This window comes from Ochotona princeps, chromosome 14, assembly GCF_030435755.1.
Source record: "Ochotona princeps isolate mOchPri1 chromosome 14, mOchPri1.hap1, whole genome shotgun sequence".
Classification (NCBI taxonomy): Eukaryota; Metazoa; Chordata; class Mammalia; order Lagomorpha; family Ochotonidae; genus Ochotona; species Ochotona princeps.
Window position 1 is genome coordinate 10,229,621 of NC_080845.1, and position 15,060 is coordinate 10,244,680.

Consider the following 15,060-nt stretch of genomic DNA (forward strand, 5'->3'; position numbering starts at 1 on the left):
AAAAGTATAATTGTTATTTGTAAAAATTTAGTTCAAATTCCCATTTTAAAATGTATAAGATGAACTCAAGATTATGAAATTTCTCAGGAATTACTTTTTAATGTACTACATGGTTCAGTCAGGGTTACTTGAGAATCAGTTATAAGATTGGAAGACTCTGTTGTCATAATTACTTCTGCATTTATGAGCTGATTCTTCACAATTTTAGTATTATTCTAGTATTGTACTTTTAAATCAATGCCTTAAATATGATGATGTCAGATGTGGAAATAATATTTTAAGACTGGAAAGTTACGAGAGCTATCTACACAAATCTGCTCATTTTTCATACGCAGTGAAGTGCAAGGGAAGTAACCAGCACTGCTGGAGAGACAGAGGCAGGACTTTCTCCATCTCATCTGCTCCTTTGATTTCTCCACTTTTCCATAAGCCTGTCCATATGAATATATCGAATATATTCTAAATATGCATATATACTTAGCATGCCATCAATATATGACACTCTTGTGCCTAATCAGATCTGATCACATGACCAGTCATACCATTACATTGTAAGGTGGTTTTTCTAATTTAATCCCCTTTGAAAGACAAGGAAAAGCTCAGCGAGATGAAGGGATTTCACATTGGCAGCAGAAATGAGGCTAGAACCTGGGTTCCCTGATCCTTCCATCAGAATTATTCTGAATTCCTTCTAATACACTGCCCTGGCCCTTACCAAAAAATATTCCTCACTTTTTGTAAAAAAGAAACTGTGGTAATCGCCATGTTACAAACGAATCGTTTCATTTATTGAGTCACCAAACGTGTTTTAAGTACATATCATGTGAGAAGTTCTGAGAGTAGAGCAAGCAACCGGGAGAAGACAATTCCTGGAGCTTACACTTTTTGGAGAGAAGCCAGTGAGGAATGAATGAGCCAATGAGAGATGACTAGGTACAGGTCAGGTGGTTTTTAGTATAAGGAGGACAAACAAAGGAGAAAGAGAGGTTAAAGGAATGACAGGGTACTACAGAAGTATAGGCAGGGGAGGTTGTCTTACAAAGGTGGGAGTCAAAGTTTGAAAGAAATGAGGGAGCAAGCCAAGCAGGTACCTTGGAAAAAGCGTTCTAGGGAGAGAACGACTTGCTCCTGAGCAAAGTACGTGACCCGATCCTCTGCATCTGTTGATAAAACTCATGAAAGTATGAAATTCTGGAGAGATGGTGCTACTGACAACACTTGAAGACTGAAGTCTGTATGAGGGGTGATTCCAGCTCCATCTCTTAGGGAGGTTTCCACACCGCCACCACTTAGACAATTCAAAATTAAAAGAATACTAAATTGAAAACAAAATGTTTAAGGATCCTGGCATTGAAATAGCTTTTTTGTTTTCCCTTCTAGATTTTTCTGAGTGCAAACTCTTAACTGCTAGGGTAATTGCCCAGCCCTAAAATAAAAAAAAAAATTTCTTGCTAAGTTCAGTTAGGTACAGAGATTAAAAATATTCATTTTGGAAAGTAGCCATTTGTATTCAGTTCCTAATTCTGTAACTTGTTAGCTGTGTGAAAGTGGACAAATCAATGAGCAGTTTCCTTATCTTCCAATGAAATAATAAGACCTTTCTCACAGAGTCGTTTTAGCAACACAAAGAGTTTACCTGTACTGGAGTTTTTTAAATACATACTGTGGTTACAGGAAATCCACATTACTATGTAACCTCGCAGCTGCACTTTCATTTTCTACCCTCCCCCTGCTAAGCACTTAGTAAGGAGAATTCAACTAATTGCTGAAGTCTAGAGATTGTTTTCTTCCCTCTTTTGCAATTTACTTGTAAATGACTAGATGCCTTCTGTGATTTGATTACTGCCAAGCTGATTTCATTGTTAACAAAAGATTCTTTTTCTTTAAAATTGTAAAAAATTTTGATTTGTAATTTTGTATAGTTATGAAAGCTTTTCTATTCTTAAAAAGCTTTCAAATTTTTTAATGTGGGCAGGAACTTGCCCTAATTCTGCCAGGTGAAGTAATCTGGGTGCCCCCCTCCCCAAGCCTATGTGGCCACCTGAATCAGTCACCATTTCCTTTTGGCTGAAACACACTTCTTCCATGTAGTAACACATATGGGTCTCACTTTTTAAATTAGATGCTATTCTGATATATGATTAAGAATCTGGTTTGTATCTTTGAGTTTCCATTCAAACAATTAATAAAATTACACATGTTAAATTTTAAAAGCTTATATAGATTTGCTTCTATTCTTGTATAAATTTCATGAAAAAATAAAATGGAGAGAAGCTTCTGTGATTGTGAACAACCCTTGTCCCATTGACCTCCATTGTCCGTGTAGCAGAAACAGACCTGAATATCAAGTCCTACCTCATTCAGTTACGAACCTTAGATCAAACTCACCTCTCTCACTTGTAAAAATGGAATAAGAATAGCACTACATCATTGTCTTGTGATGAAGACGGGAAGACTTGTATGCACAGCAGTACTAGACCTCTGCTAGGTGGCAGCGGCTCAGTGATGTACAATCATTCTTGTTTGATTGTGGTTGTTTGAGCCTCCAGGGCATCCATCCCTACTTCTGTTTCCAGGTACATCTCTTCCCATCCTACTGGTATTCTTCTTCACCTATTCAGTATGACATACTGTTTTTAAGATTATTTCCTTTCAATGCATACTGAAATTAATGAATCATATTTTGTCTTGAATACTAAGCATGTTGATTGCTTTTGTATGCATGTTCTTATTGAGCTCTAACCACAGTCACAGTTCGAGCATTTTAATCTCAGAGAGGGATGGTGACATTATGATGGTCACTTTGGCCAAAAGAGAGACAGAGTTCAACCACTGCCGCCTATGTTGTTCTTTGTTCTGTCGGGCAAAAAAATGTGCTGACCCCGTTTACATACGCCTGCCAACACCAGGAAAGGTCATCTCTGGTGGCAAAGGCTCAGAAGAGCCATTTTGGATTTTATAAAGGTAATGCTTAATCTCCAGGTCTTTCTTTATCCCAAATTATTTCTTCCTGGAGACTATGCTAAGATTATCATAGATCACGAATGAGTTTTGCTTTAAATGGCATGCAAGTTAAACTACATGTATCTTACTTCAGATCTCTTAAGTGTGAGAAAAATCATCAGCAATACAAGAAAACATGTCATGTAAAGATATTGAACCTTCTTTTTTCACCTTGTTTCAACAGATATGTCATCTCAGCACCCAAAGTATTCTGTGTCGGAGCATCTGAAACTGTTGTAATTCAAGTTTATGGATACACTGAAGCATTTGACGCAACAATCTCTATTAAAAGTTATCCTGATAAAAAAATTAGCTACTCTTCAGAGTATGTTAGTTTAACCCCCGAAAATAAATTCCAAAATTCTGCAACCTTAACAGTATGTATTTATCTTGCATTTTGTTTTTATTCACAGAATACTCTTGACAAAATACATTGAGTTTAAATGTTGATAGCATATAGATTTGATTATTTATACTACTCTGTCACTGTGATTATTAGATGAATGTCAGCTACTAATGATGAATATGAGTAAAACAGAACATTCTAAACAGAGGAAGATGTTTTAAAGATTTATTTATTTTTATTGGAAAGGGAGATCTTTACAGAGAGCCAGAGAGAGACAGAGACATCTTCCATCTGCTGATTCACTCCCCAAAAGGGCCCAACAGTCAGAGGTGTGCTGATCTGAACCCAGGAGCCAGGACCTTCCTCGCAACTCCCGTGGAGTACAGGAGTTCAAAAACTTGAGCCATTTTCCATTGCTCTCCAAGGCCATAAGTAGGGAGCTGGATCAGAAAAGCAGCAGCCATACGGGATGCCAGTACTGCGGGATGCCAGTACTACAGGCGCTGTGCAAAAGCTGGAAGCATGTTTTTGAACAATGCATATAAACTCTCACATTTTATATATTTTTCCATTGACATTTTCCTTTACAGATACAACCCAAACAGTTGTCTGGAGGACAAAATGCAGCTTCATATGTTTATTTGGAAGTTGTTTCAAAGCATTTTTCAAAATCCAAAAAAATTCCGGTAACCTATGATAATGGATTTCTCATCATTCATACAGACAAACCTATTTACACTCCACATCAGTCAGGTAAAGTTGCTTCTCTTCCTTGGAGGTTGGATGCTGGGTGAGATTCATATTATATGGCAAAGCTTTTTAACATCATCTGATGTCAAGTGGAGACAGATTTCCAAATGTATTTGGAAAACTTTTAATTACCATAAATTTTATGTTTTCAAGGAACATTTAATTTATAATTCATAAAAAATTGCTAAATAAGTTGCAGTATCAGTAATTACATTATTTTTTGCAATAGTTACTTCTAAATAGAAAAATGTATCTATTAAAATAATATTTAAAAATCATGTTAGATAAACAAATACAGATTTTTAACTGGAAATGTGATCTTTGACAATGGACAAAAAGTTTGTTATAGAGCCATGATCATAAAAGAAATCCACTCTGGAGCTAATTCTCAAATTCAGAATGTTACTCCAACCATGGGGACTCAAATATTTTGAGTGAGTATAAGCTAGATTACTAAAACATATGAATATTAATTTTCAGAAAAGGATCTATTTTAGGAAAGTTTCTGTTAGAAGTTTGATGTTGATGGCTCTGTTAGAGGGAGAAAGGGTGAATCATAAAACATAGGCAAGTGTAAAGTTGCTCATAAATCATATGTTTGTAAAGCCGTCAGTTCCTTTGTCTCTCGATCTCTCCAGCATGAGAATTTGCACACAACAGGGATGGAATTATGAGGTACACATAAGAGGGAGGAGGAGGCCATGAAATTTTGTTAATGGCGTTGTTGGGAAAGTGTGGAGAGAGGGAGGCAAGACCAGCTGACTTTCTTGAAGATCTTTGCACATAATGGATACTTGAGAACCAAACAGGAGGAGGAGGAGTAGAACTTGGCTATTCCATTACAGTTTCAACAGGAGCACTCCTAAAGACTGGCTTGGAAAGGAAAGACCCAGGGAAGGTGGGGCTGTTGCTATCAGCTTCAGTGCTGTACCATTGTAGTGCTGTCTCTTGACTTTAGGAAGCTGACTGATGAATAAGGAAAGCCTCTGCCCATAAAGGTTAGGCCCTTTAAAACAACAACAATAACAAAACATATCCTGGCCTCTGTCCTGTGGTACAGAATGCTTTATTGATTGGGTCCTGTTGGCGCTACTCACCACTTAAAGTCATCAGTCCTTGTCCCATAAGATCATAGTCCTTTACCCCAGGCCTGAGGCCTTCCACGCCAAGCAAGACCTTATGAATCACCTTATTTATTATTTCTCTATCTACTTTACCTTAAGAAGATATGGTATTCTTATTTTTTAACAGGAGTTTCAAAAATTACTTACTAATTTGGGAGAGAAAAAGAAAAAGTAATAACAGATGAGCAAGCTTCCATCGACTGGTTCACTCCCCAAACGCCATCATGGTGTGGAGTTAGAGACTAGGACTGAATACATGCCTCCCACTAGGGGAGGAGGCGCCTACCAATCAACAGCAGGTGTTGTTGCTAGTTTTCTGTATATAGGCAATTCTTTCTGGCATTAGCTGGAACCTTAGTTAAACCATTGCTTTTCAGACCAATGCTTGTGATGATGGTTTCCCATTTAAGCACTGGTTCAAGCCCCTGGCTGCTCCACTTTTATTTATTTGTTTAAAAATAATGATTTATTGGGGCCCGGCGGCGTGGCCTAGCGGCTTAAGTCCTCGCCTTGAATGCGCTGGGATCTCATATGGGCGTTGGTTCTAATCCTGGCAGCCCCGCTTCCCATCCAGCTCCCTGCTTGTGGCCTGGGAAAGCAGCCGAGGACAGCCCCAAGCCTTGGGACCCTGCACCCCTGTGGGAGACCTGGAAGAAGTTCCTGGATCCTGGCTACAGATTGGCATAGCATCAGCTGTTGCGCTCACTTATCGGCTGTTGCGCTCACTCGGGGAGTGAAACATCAGACGGAAGATCTTTCTCACTGTCTCTCCTGCTCTCTGTATATCTGACTTTAAAATAAAAAAAATAATAATAAATAAATCTTTAAAAAAATAATGATTTATTTAAAGGCAGGGTTACAGAGAGAGTGGTGAAGAGACAGAGAGAGAGAGAAAGAGAGAGCTCTTCTATCTGCTGGTTCACTCTTAAAATGATTGTAACAGATGTGGCTGGGCCAAGTCAAAATCAGGAGCCCAGTTAGGCACAGGGCCCAAACCCTTGAACCACCTCTGCTGCTTTCCCAGACACATTAGCAGGGAGCTGGATAGGAAGTGGAGCAAACAAGACACGAAGAGACACCCATATGGGATCCTGGCGCTTGCAAGTAAGGGTTTAGATAATTTAGCCATCATACCAGGCCCTGTAAAAGCAGGGCTTTTTTAAGATTAATTTTTTTTACATTGGAAAGGTAAATTTACAGAGAGAAGGAGAGACAAAGATCCTCCATCTTCTGATTCACTCCCCAAGTGTTCTCAAAGGTGGGAGCTGAGCTGATTCAAAGCCAGGATCCAAGAGCTTCTTCTAAATCTCCAAAACTGGTACATGGTCCCAAGGCTTTGGGTCATCCTCTGCTGCTTTCCCAGGCCATAAGCAGGGAGCTGGATAGAAAGTGGAGCAGCAGAGACTTGAAACGGTACCCATATGGGATCCCAACAGATGCAAGGTGAGAATTTTAGTCACTAGGCTATTGCACCAGGCCCATAAGAACAGTTTTGATGTGATTTTAATGTAACTTCACACAACACTGATCCTTTAAAAGGTTTATGGTGATAGTTCTATTTAATTTCATGGACAGATTTTTGACCATGAAATGATTTGAACACCAGCAGAAACCTAGAGATGATAATCTATCACTGAAAAGAACCAGCTCAATTGTCTCAAACAACTATGAATTAAAAGTTACACATTTTGTTGTTGAAAAACAGAAGGCGATGGAGAAGAAGGAACAGTTAGTGAGCTCTGCCAATATGCTTTTTACAGGCGATGGGATTTTGTTTAATAAATAACAAAATATACAATTCAATTACATCTCACTTTTTCATAATTAGAAGAGTGTATAATGTCTGAATTGAACCAATATTGTCTCTAATATGAGACACTAATATATGTCACTCCCTTGTAATAATGTCACTATCTTGATACCATGAAATTCTTCTTTTCCCAAAGAATTAAGAATTTTTTTTAAAGATTTATTTATTTTTATTGGAAAAGCAGTTACAGAGAAGGAGAGACCGAGAGAGAGAGAGATCTTCTGTCCACTGGTTTACTCCTGAAATTGCTGTAAAGGCTAGAACAGGGCTCAACTGAATCCAGGAGCCAGAAGTGTCTCTCACATGGATTCAGTGACCCAGGGACTTGGGCCAGCCACTGCTGCTTTCCCAGGCCATAAGCAGGGAGTTGGACTGCAAATGGAGCAGGCAGAACTTGAGCCAGCACTCATATTTGATGCCAGCACCTCAGGCAGAGGCCCAGTCCACTAGCCCACTACTCTGGCCCTGATGCTATGAAATTCTTGACCAACAATGATTTAATTATAGTTTAGCCAATTTTGAACCATGGATGTATTCCAAAGACTTTGTATATAAATGTATCTGAATAAATTCATTAGGGAAATCAGCACTTTAAAATAATTCCAAAGGATTCTCTTTAAAATAAACCGATCTTTACTAATGGATGTGTATACAAACTAACTTTTTTCTTTCTTTTAAACTTTATCTGGTGATGTGTACTGACTTTTTCCCTGTGGTGGGAGTCTTATAAGGATGATTGTTCTCAAAGTAGCTTTGTTTTGATGGTATCACTTGTTCTTACAGTAAAGGTTAGAGTTTATTCATTGAACGATGACTTGAAGCCAGCCAAGAGAGAAACTGTCCTAACATTCATAGTAAGTACCTTATTTACTTAAATAATAAACAAATGAACACAATTATAAGTTAATAAAAATAGTCCTTTGCTGGAATGGAATAGGTAAAGGAAGCCTTGAATTGGGTCATTTGAAAGGAATTCACTTAGCTTCTTTGAAAAGAATGAAGCTCACTCCATGTAGAAAGCAGCATAAACTCAGCTGTGTTGGGGAGGAGGGGAGGTGGGCAGGAAGAAGGAGAAAATGAGAATAGGAGATAAATTGCCTGATGGAAGATCTGGAAGAAAACTAAACAGAGGCAATGCCAGTGAAAAAGTGAAAATGCCCTTTCTCTGTGGGAGATTACACGGTTGTGGGTGTGTGAGTTTTACATCACATCTCCAGGGTTGGAATCGTCAGAACCCTGGTCCTGCATAGCAGAAGAACGGACGCCAGTTACCCCATGTAAGGACTGTCCTCAGAAAGAGAGTATCGGGGAAGCTAACCAAGCCCAGAGCTGCAGGGAGTCCATGTGTGGGCAGGACTCACAGAGAAAGATCATCATAGGGGGATTACGCACACTGGGTGACAAGATGAAGAACAGCAGGAAGATGCTTGGCTACAAGTATAATTACTGTTCAAAACAGGCTCTTGCAAGCTTCATGATGTTTAATTCCAGAGAACCAATTCCGACCATGAGTTTCAGTCATGGCAAATGGTGCCAAGATTTTGAGTTAAAGCTGAACTGAACAAACATGGAAAGTCAAAACTAGTTTCAGCAATTAACAGATAATTAACATAAATATAAAACTTAAGGGGAAGCATTAAGAAAATGTCAAATATATGTAGCCATTATCAAGTTCAAATATAACAGATGTACTGTACATTTACTGAGTGGCTAAAAAATACAATTTATAGAGTATTTTATAAACCTTTAAATGAACATCTATAAAAATCAGATTCTGAAATCCATAAAGAATCTTAGGTATTTGGTTTATTTAACCGTCAGGATGTTTCTCTTTTACTTTTATGGATTTTTTTAAAGTTGTATAATAGAAATTTGAACCTCTTCTAGATATTGAGGAGAGATGGAGAAGAAATGGCTTAAATGAACAAGATTTGCCTTCTCTGAAATTTAATTGATCCTCCTCCTTCATATTGAATTTGAAGATATTTTTGTAGACCCAAGACTGTAATCAGTTAAAAACCTTGAGCTGTGGTTCCTGTGCTCTAGTGGTTGTTATGATTTGAAAGTGTTCCCTTTCACACTTGCCTGCTTGCCTTCTGCTTTTCCACTGATCTGCCATGAAATGAATCAGGATGAAGTCCTGACAGTGATCAGCGCCATGCTGTTGGACCTCCCAGCCCCTGTGAATATGAGCCAGAATAAATCTCGTCTCTTTCTAAATGACCCGCTTGCAGATACATTGTTACAGCAAGCAAAACCAAACTAACTAGTTTGTTTTTATTCAAAGGATCCTGAAGGATCGGAAATTGACATGGTAGAAGAAACTGATTATACTGGAATCGTCTCTTTTCCTGACTTCAAGATTCCGTCGAATCCTAAGTATGTAAAAAGTATTTATTCGTGAAGTTTCCTCTACAAAGCCCATCTGCTTTGTTGTGAAGCAAATATTCAGTTAGAGGGAGCCATCTAGTGATAGTAAAAGGTGTCATACATGTGTATAGGTAAACTTTAAATCTAGCGAAGAATTAGGTCCAGTTCTTGGGCAATAATAAATAAAATAAAATAAAATAAAATAATAAAATAAAAATCCCATTCATTCCCACACTCTATCCATTTCTTCCATTTGGCCTCATGAGAAAAGATTTAAGAGCATCTTTAAGCAGGATTTGGTAAAATGAACACATAGCAAACCTATGCCTGGTGCATACAAATTGTAATAGAAATGAAATATACAAGATAGAGATGAAGACTGCAGTTCCTGCCTTCAAAAAACTTGTAATAGAGCAGGATGAAGAAGACAGAAGACGGGAATAAGAGGTGGGCACCTGTAAATGGCTACAATACAACCTTAAAGCAAAATCTGTTACAGTGTTCCTTTTTCTTTTTTTTTTTTTTTAGATTTATTTTATTTTTATTACAAAGTCAGATATACAGAGAGGAGGAGAGACAGAGAGGAAGTGGAGCTGCCAGGATTAGAACCGGCGACCATATGGGATCCTGTCACATTCAAGGCGAGGACTTTAGCCACTAGGCCACGCCGCCAGGCCCCAGTGTTCCTTTTTCCTCTACCCTCTATAAAGGAGTCTATAGTTATTTCACTGTTATTTTTTCTGAAAATTTGAATTGAAATTGGAGGGTTTAGACAATCTGGATAATTTTAAAAGTATAAACTTGAAAGTACTACATGCTGTATAGAACAGCATGGAATCCATTGTTTTGGTACTGTGGTCATTTCTTCAAATTTATCTTCTGCCTGTTGCCCTGTGGCTTGGTGTGTGTCATGCTCAATATTCATGTACCTCAGTGCCTATGCCCATGCTGGTCCCACTGCTCAGAGGGTGGTTCTTCACAAAACTGGCTTATTTGCATCTTTTCACTCAGAGTAAATGATGTCTTTTCCAACAGGGTCCCACTGTATTCAACCTAAGGTGGTCCCTCACTTTCTTTTTCTCTCCAGCAAAATACCACAGATATCTTCTTCGTTTATCGCAGTCATGTTTATGTATTATTCATTTGCTTGCCTTTTTATTCCCCACTAGATTATAAACTCCTGAACAATGATGTCCAATTGGCATTGCTCATTTGTTATATCTCCAACGCTTCAACACCAAAAACACTAGATCAATATTTGTTCAATTGAATATGATGATGATGATAACCATAACATTGGCATTTATTGGTTCTGTGAGCAATGTGCAAAATAGATATTGGTTCTCCCATTTTATAAACTAGGTTAAGTAACTTCCCCAAATGAAACCTGACAGGAAATGAAAAAGTGAGAGTTTGAATTCTCTTGGACAAAGTATTGCTATGACTCAAGGGTTTTTCTCTACTTTTTATTTTTTGTTTCCAGTAGTTATCTGGTACTTAGTAAATGTTTTTAAGTGAAGGTTGTTGACAAAATAATCTTCCTCCTTAAAAAAAAAAGCACACTTTGTCTCCAGCCACAACTTCATTATGTAAGGTGTTAGTTTTATCATCCAGGTAAATACATATTTTCCTAGACACATTATTATGGACTTTCTACTATAGTGTGGGTTTTAGGATTATGTAAGTATTAATGTTCCATCAAGTAAACTCTCTAGTAACCTAAGCTTTTAAAATATATAATTACTATTTTTTAAATTTTATAATCCAATTCCATAGGCTCTGGCATTTTCTGTACCCCCTCTCAAAATTCCTTCTCCCTCCCCACTGATTTCCCCTACATTATTACAATAGTCCTTCATAAGCAGTCATAAGTCCATCATTCTGCCTTTTTTTAAAGTGCATCCTGACATTGCAGGTATGGACAATGCCAGAGAGTCCAGCATCCTATTGTCAAGACATATTTAACAGTTTCATTGAGAATCCATCCTTGATTTGGAAGTAGAGATGCATACTACATTGTAGCTTCACATCTGGATATGATAGTCTCAGTTACATAGTGACTATCCATCCCCTTAAATGAAAAGCCATAAGCCAAAATCAGCAACAGAATAAAGTTAAAAATTTTACAATAACATGAAGTTGAATATCATGCTACTGAATGACCAATGTGTCACGGAAGAAATGAAAAGGCAAGCAAAAAGTTCCTTGGAGAAAGTTATGCTATTGCATAACCTATGAGTCAGTGAAGAATTTAATAAGAGAAAAAAACTATTTTGAAGACATGAAAATAAATACAAAAATGTAAAAACCTATGAGTTGCAGCAAAAAGAGTATTGAAAGGATTATTGATCTTGTATTTTGTAAGGCAGTTGCCTTATATCAGAGAGAATATATGAGAATTGTCCTTTTGGGATTAACTTATTTCACTGAGAATTATGATCCCTAGTTGGGATCAAAACTAAGCTTTTAAAATATAAACTAATGATGATAAGAAGATACAGTATCTAGAGTAAAAGTGCATTAAAAATGAATTATTGAATATTACCTTTTATTTTGGAAGTGTCAATTATTTCTGCTTTTTGCTTAAAAGTGTGTCACACATAAAATATATTACTCAGACTATCCATGCGCATTATTCTCTCTTTTTTTTTTTTTTAAAGATTTATTCATTCCATTACAGCCAGATATACACAGAGGAGGAGAGACAGAGAGGAAGATCTTCCGTCCGATGTTCCACTCCCCAAGTGAGCCGCAACGGGCCTGCGCGTGCCGATCCGAAGCCAGGAACCTGGAACCTCTTCCGGGTCTCCCAAGCGGATGCAGGGTCCCAATGCATTGGGCCGTCCTCAACTGCTTTCCCAGGCCACAAGCAGGGAGCTGGATGGGAAGTGGAGCAGCCGGGATTAGAATTGGTGCTCATATGGGATCCCGGGGCGTTCAAGGCGAGGACTTTAGCCACTAGGCCACACTGCCGGGCCCGCATTATTCTCTCTTTAAAGCAAGAATGTATTAGATTTTTTTTGAGTGGATTGAATATGCTTGATTACATCTGTAATTTCAAATACTTTGTTCCCACAGATATGGTGTATGGACAATTACAGCTAAATATAAAGAGGATTTTTCAACAACTGGAACAGCTTATTTTGAAGTTAAAGAATATGGTAATTTTTGATCATTAAAGAAGTCTACCTATAAAAAGTTAATGTCCTTGCAATAGTTTATTTTCATTAATGTACTTAACTAAAAGCTGCTTCCTTCTGAGGCAACCTGTGGCTGTCGCTACAAGCACTGGTTGGGAAAAGGTAGGGTGGTTGTTGCTTGCATATCTAGATTCTAATTCCAGCATGCACTTCCCTGTTAACCAGTCGCAACCGAGCGGACTGAATCTTTGGACTTGTTTGTGTATCATGACAGAGTTGGAAGATCTCATCTCTTAAGGAGTTGGGCTAATTGCAGTGTTTTCTAGAATTAAAATTTTAGGAGAAAGTTAGGGCAATCAGAAGAAAAAATTGAACCGGGCAAGGTTAATAAATGGTTTCCTACAGGCTTGCTACCAGTTAGTGATAGGACAAAGAAAATTACCCTAGTCCAACACTGTTTTCTTTCTGGATCATAACTTCCTGATAATTTAATGAAAATGTGAGATATTCTTATTTTGAAATCAATAATATTAATGAACTAATAATTGACATATAGTCAATATTTCCATTTCTTTTCATAGTTTTCTGGAATATGTATGCGCTCGGCTATTAAATTTAGCTGTTTTCTCCCTGATGTCATTTTTTATTCTCTCAGGAGACACAAAATGATGCAGAAAGCAATATGTGCACAGATTTTCAGAATTAACAAGGAAAACAATGACAAAACAAATTTGCTAAAATGAAACTCAGTCTTAAAGATTACAGGCTTCCCGTGGCATATAACCCTAACCAAGCTCCCTTCCTCCAGGTGTTTTTGCTGCTTTCTAAGCCTTCGAGAATTCATTCACCTCTTATTTCTACAGCCACTGTCACTCATTCCTCACCAAGCTTCCTCTCAGCTGCTGCAAACCACTGTCTTTGCTTCCAAACTGTTTGGCTTGAAATTACCTCAACCTTCAAACGGAAATCTTTCCATGTGATTTCTCACTGAAGAGTCCCCAGCAACTCTATTTCTTTTATTGCAAAATCAGAATCTTCTTGAATTCTTCCCATCGTCCCTCCCTCTTCGGTCTCATTTTATACCACCTCTCCCCTCTTTTCCCCCTAGTGCAGGTACTTGTGCCTGGGATGCTGTTTCTTCCACAACCCCTGCACACACTGCAAGTCTCAGCTCAAAGGTCATTGACTCAGAGCAGTTTCCCCCAGTGCCTCTTTCCTGGTTAGGATTCCCAAGATGTTGTATCAGTATTCATGACTGCGGTTTAGGTGTTTATGTGTTATTATGTCTTTTCCTCCCTGCTTTCCTATGGGTTCATCAAGAACAGTTGTCTGTCTTGTTAACTAGTAGATCCTGTTGTCAGGCAGGTGCCTGCTACGTTGCAAGCAAGGATGAGCTGTTTCCCAGCACTTCTTGTCACGGTGAGAACATGCTTGCTCTTTGTTAGCATAGGAGCACAACCCAGAGCAACAGATTGCTTTGTTCTTTTATTTCTGGGCTTCACTATCCATAACACATGTGAGTAGTATCTCAATCAATTGTTCCACTTAGCCTGTCCACACATCAGGTTTATTTAATCATTTAGTTTTATAGTAACTTCCATGCAGATTAATAAAATTAGAATCCATGTGAATTTGTAAAAAACACAGTGCCATTTTCTCCTGGATAACCAATTTCCCAGAGGCAAAAAAAAAAAAATCCACAACTCCGTTTTTGCTCTGATTTCCCATTTTTTATTGGTATTCTTTCTTATAGTTAACAATAAAGTCTTTCTTTTTCACTAACATCTGAGGTTTATGCTGACATGTGAAGACTAGATGGATTTTAACGTACCAGACCAAAAAACTGAATTGCTAATAAGTCAGAATTTTCCTTTTCTATTTTCAGTTCATAAATTGAACAGATTTTATTTTCAGTTCATAAATTGCACAGATTTTATTTGTTAAATAATTATTAGAAGGAGAGATGGGAAATATAAAAAGATAGAGAATGGTTGTTTGTGTACACTCCAGTGAAGGAAGTAATCTATTACCTATAATGTTATAATCAAAATACAAGTGATCGCCTCTGGGAGTAATAGAATTGTGTGACCTCAGGTGGAACAGTAAGGCCAACCCAAGATGCTGCTCTGGTTGTCCTTGAAGACGATGATGATGATGATGATGAATATCTTGTTGATGTTACAGCTTGCCCAAGCATACTTGTTTGCTATGCTTTAAAAAAAATCTCTGAATGTTATCTTTTCATTTTTATTTTCAGTCTTGCCACAATTTACTATCTTGATAGAACCAGAAAGTAATTTTATTGGTTTTAAGAACTTTAAGAATTTTGAAATTACTATAAAAGCAAGGTAAGAAAGTTCCTCTTTTTCAATTTAACCAGCTATACTGAATGCCAGCTAGTTTGTGGATAATTACCCAAAATAAGATTTATGGTTTCTTAGCAGAGTTTTCCATGGCTTAATGTTGTTCACTTGCTTATTCTTATTTTAGTTATGCACTAGCAAGAAAATGGTCTTA

At 37.7% G+C, this 15,060-nt stretch overlaps 1 protein-coding gene across 1 annotated transcript in view; it reads left to right on the forward strand.

Moving 5' to 3' along the window:
• The window catches only part of C5 (complement C5), a 78,335-nt gene that overhangs the window by 230 nt on the left and 63,045 nt on the right, over positions 1-15,060 (forward strand). Inside the window, exons 2-7 of the mRNA XM_058672642.1 lie at positions 3,188-3,380; positions 3,940-4,102; positions 7,817-7,887; positions 9,321-9,412; positions 12,482-12,564; positions 14,801-14,891. Coding sequence (XP_058528625.1) covers positions 3,188-3,380; positions 3,940-4,102; positions 7,817-7,887; positions 9,321-9,412; positions 12,482-12,564; positions 14,801-14,891 — 693 coding nt within the window. The remainder of the gene's footprint in view (positions 1-3,187; positions 3,381-3,939; positions 4,103-7,816; positions 7,888-9,320; positions 9,413-12,481; positions 12,565-14,800; positions 14,892-15,060) is intronic.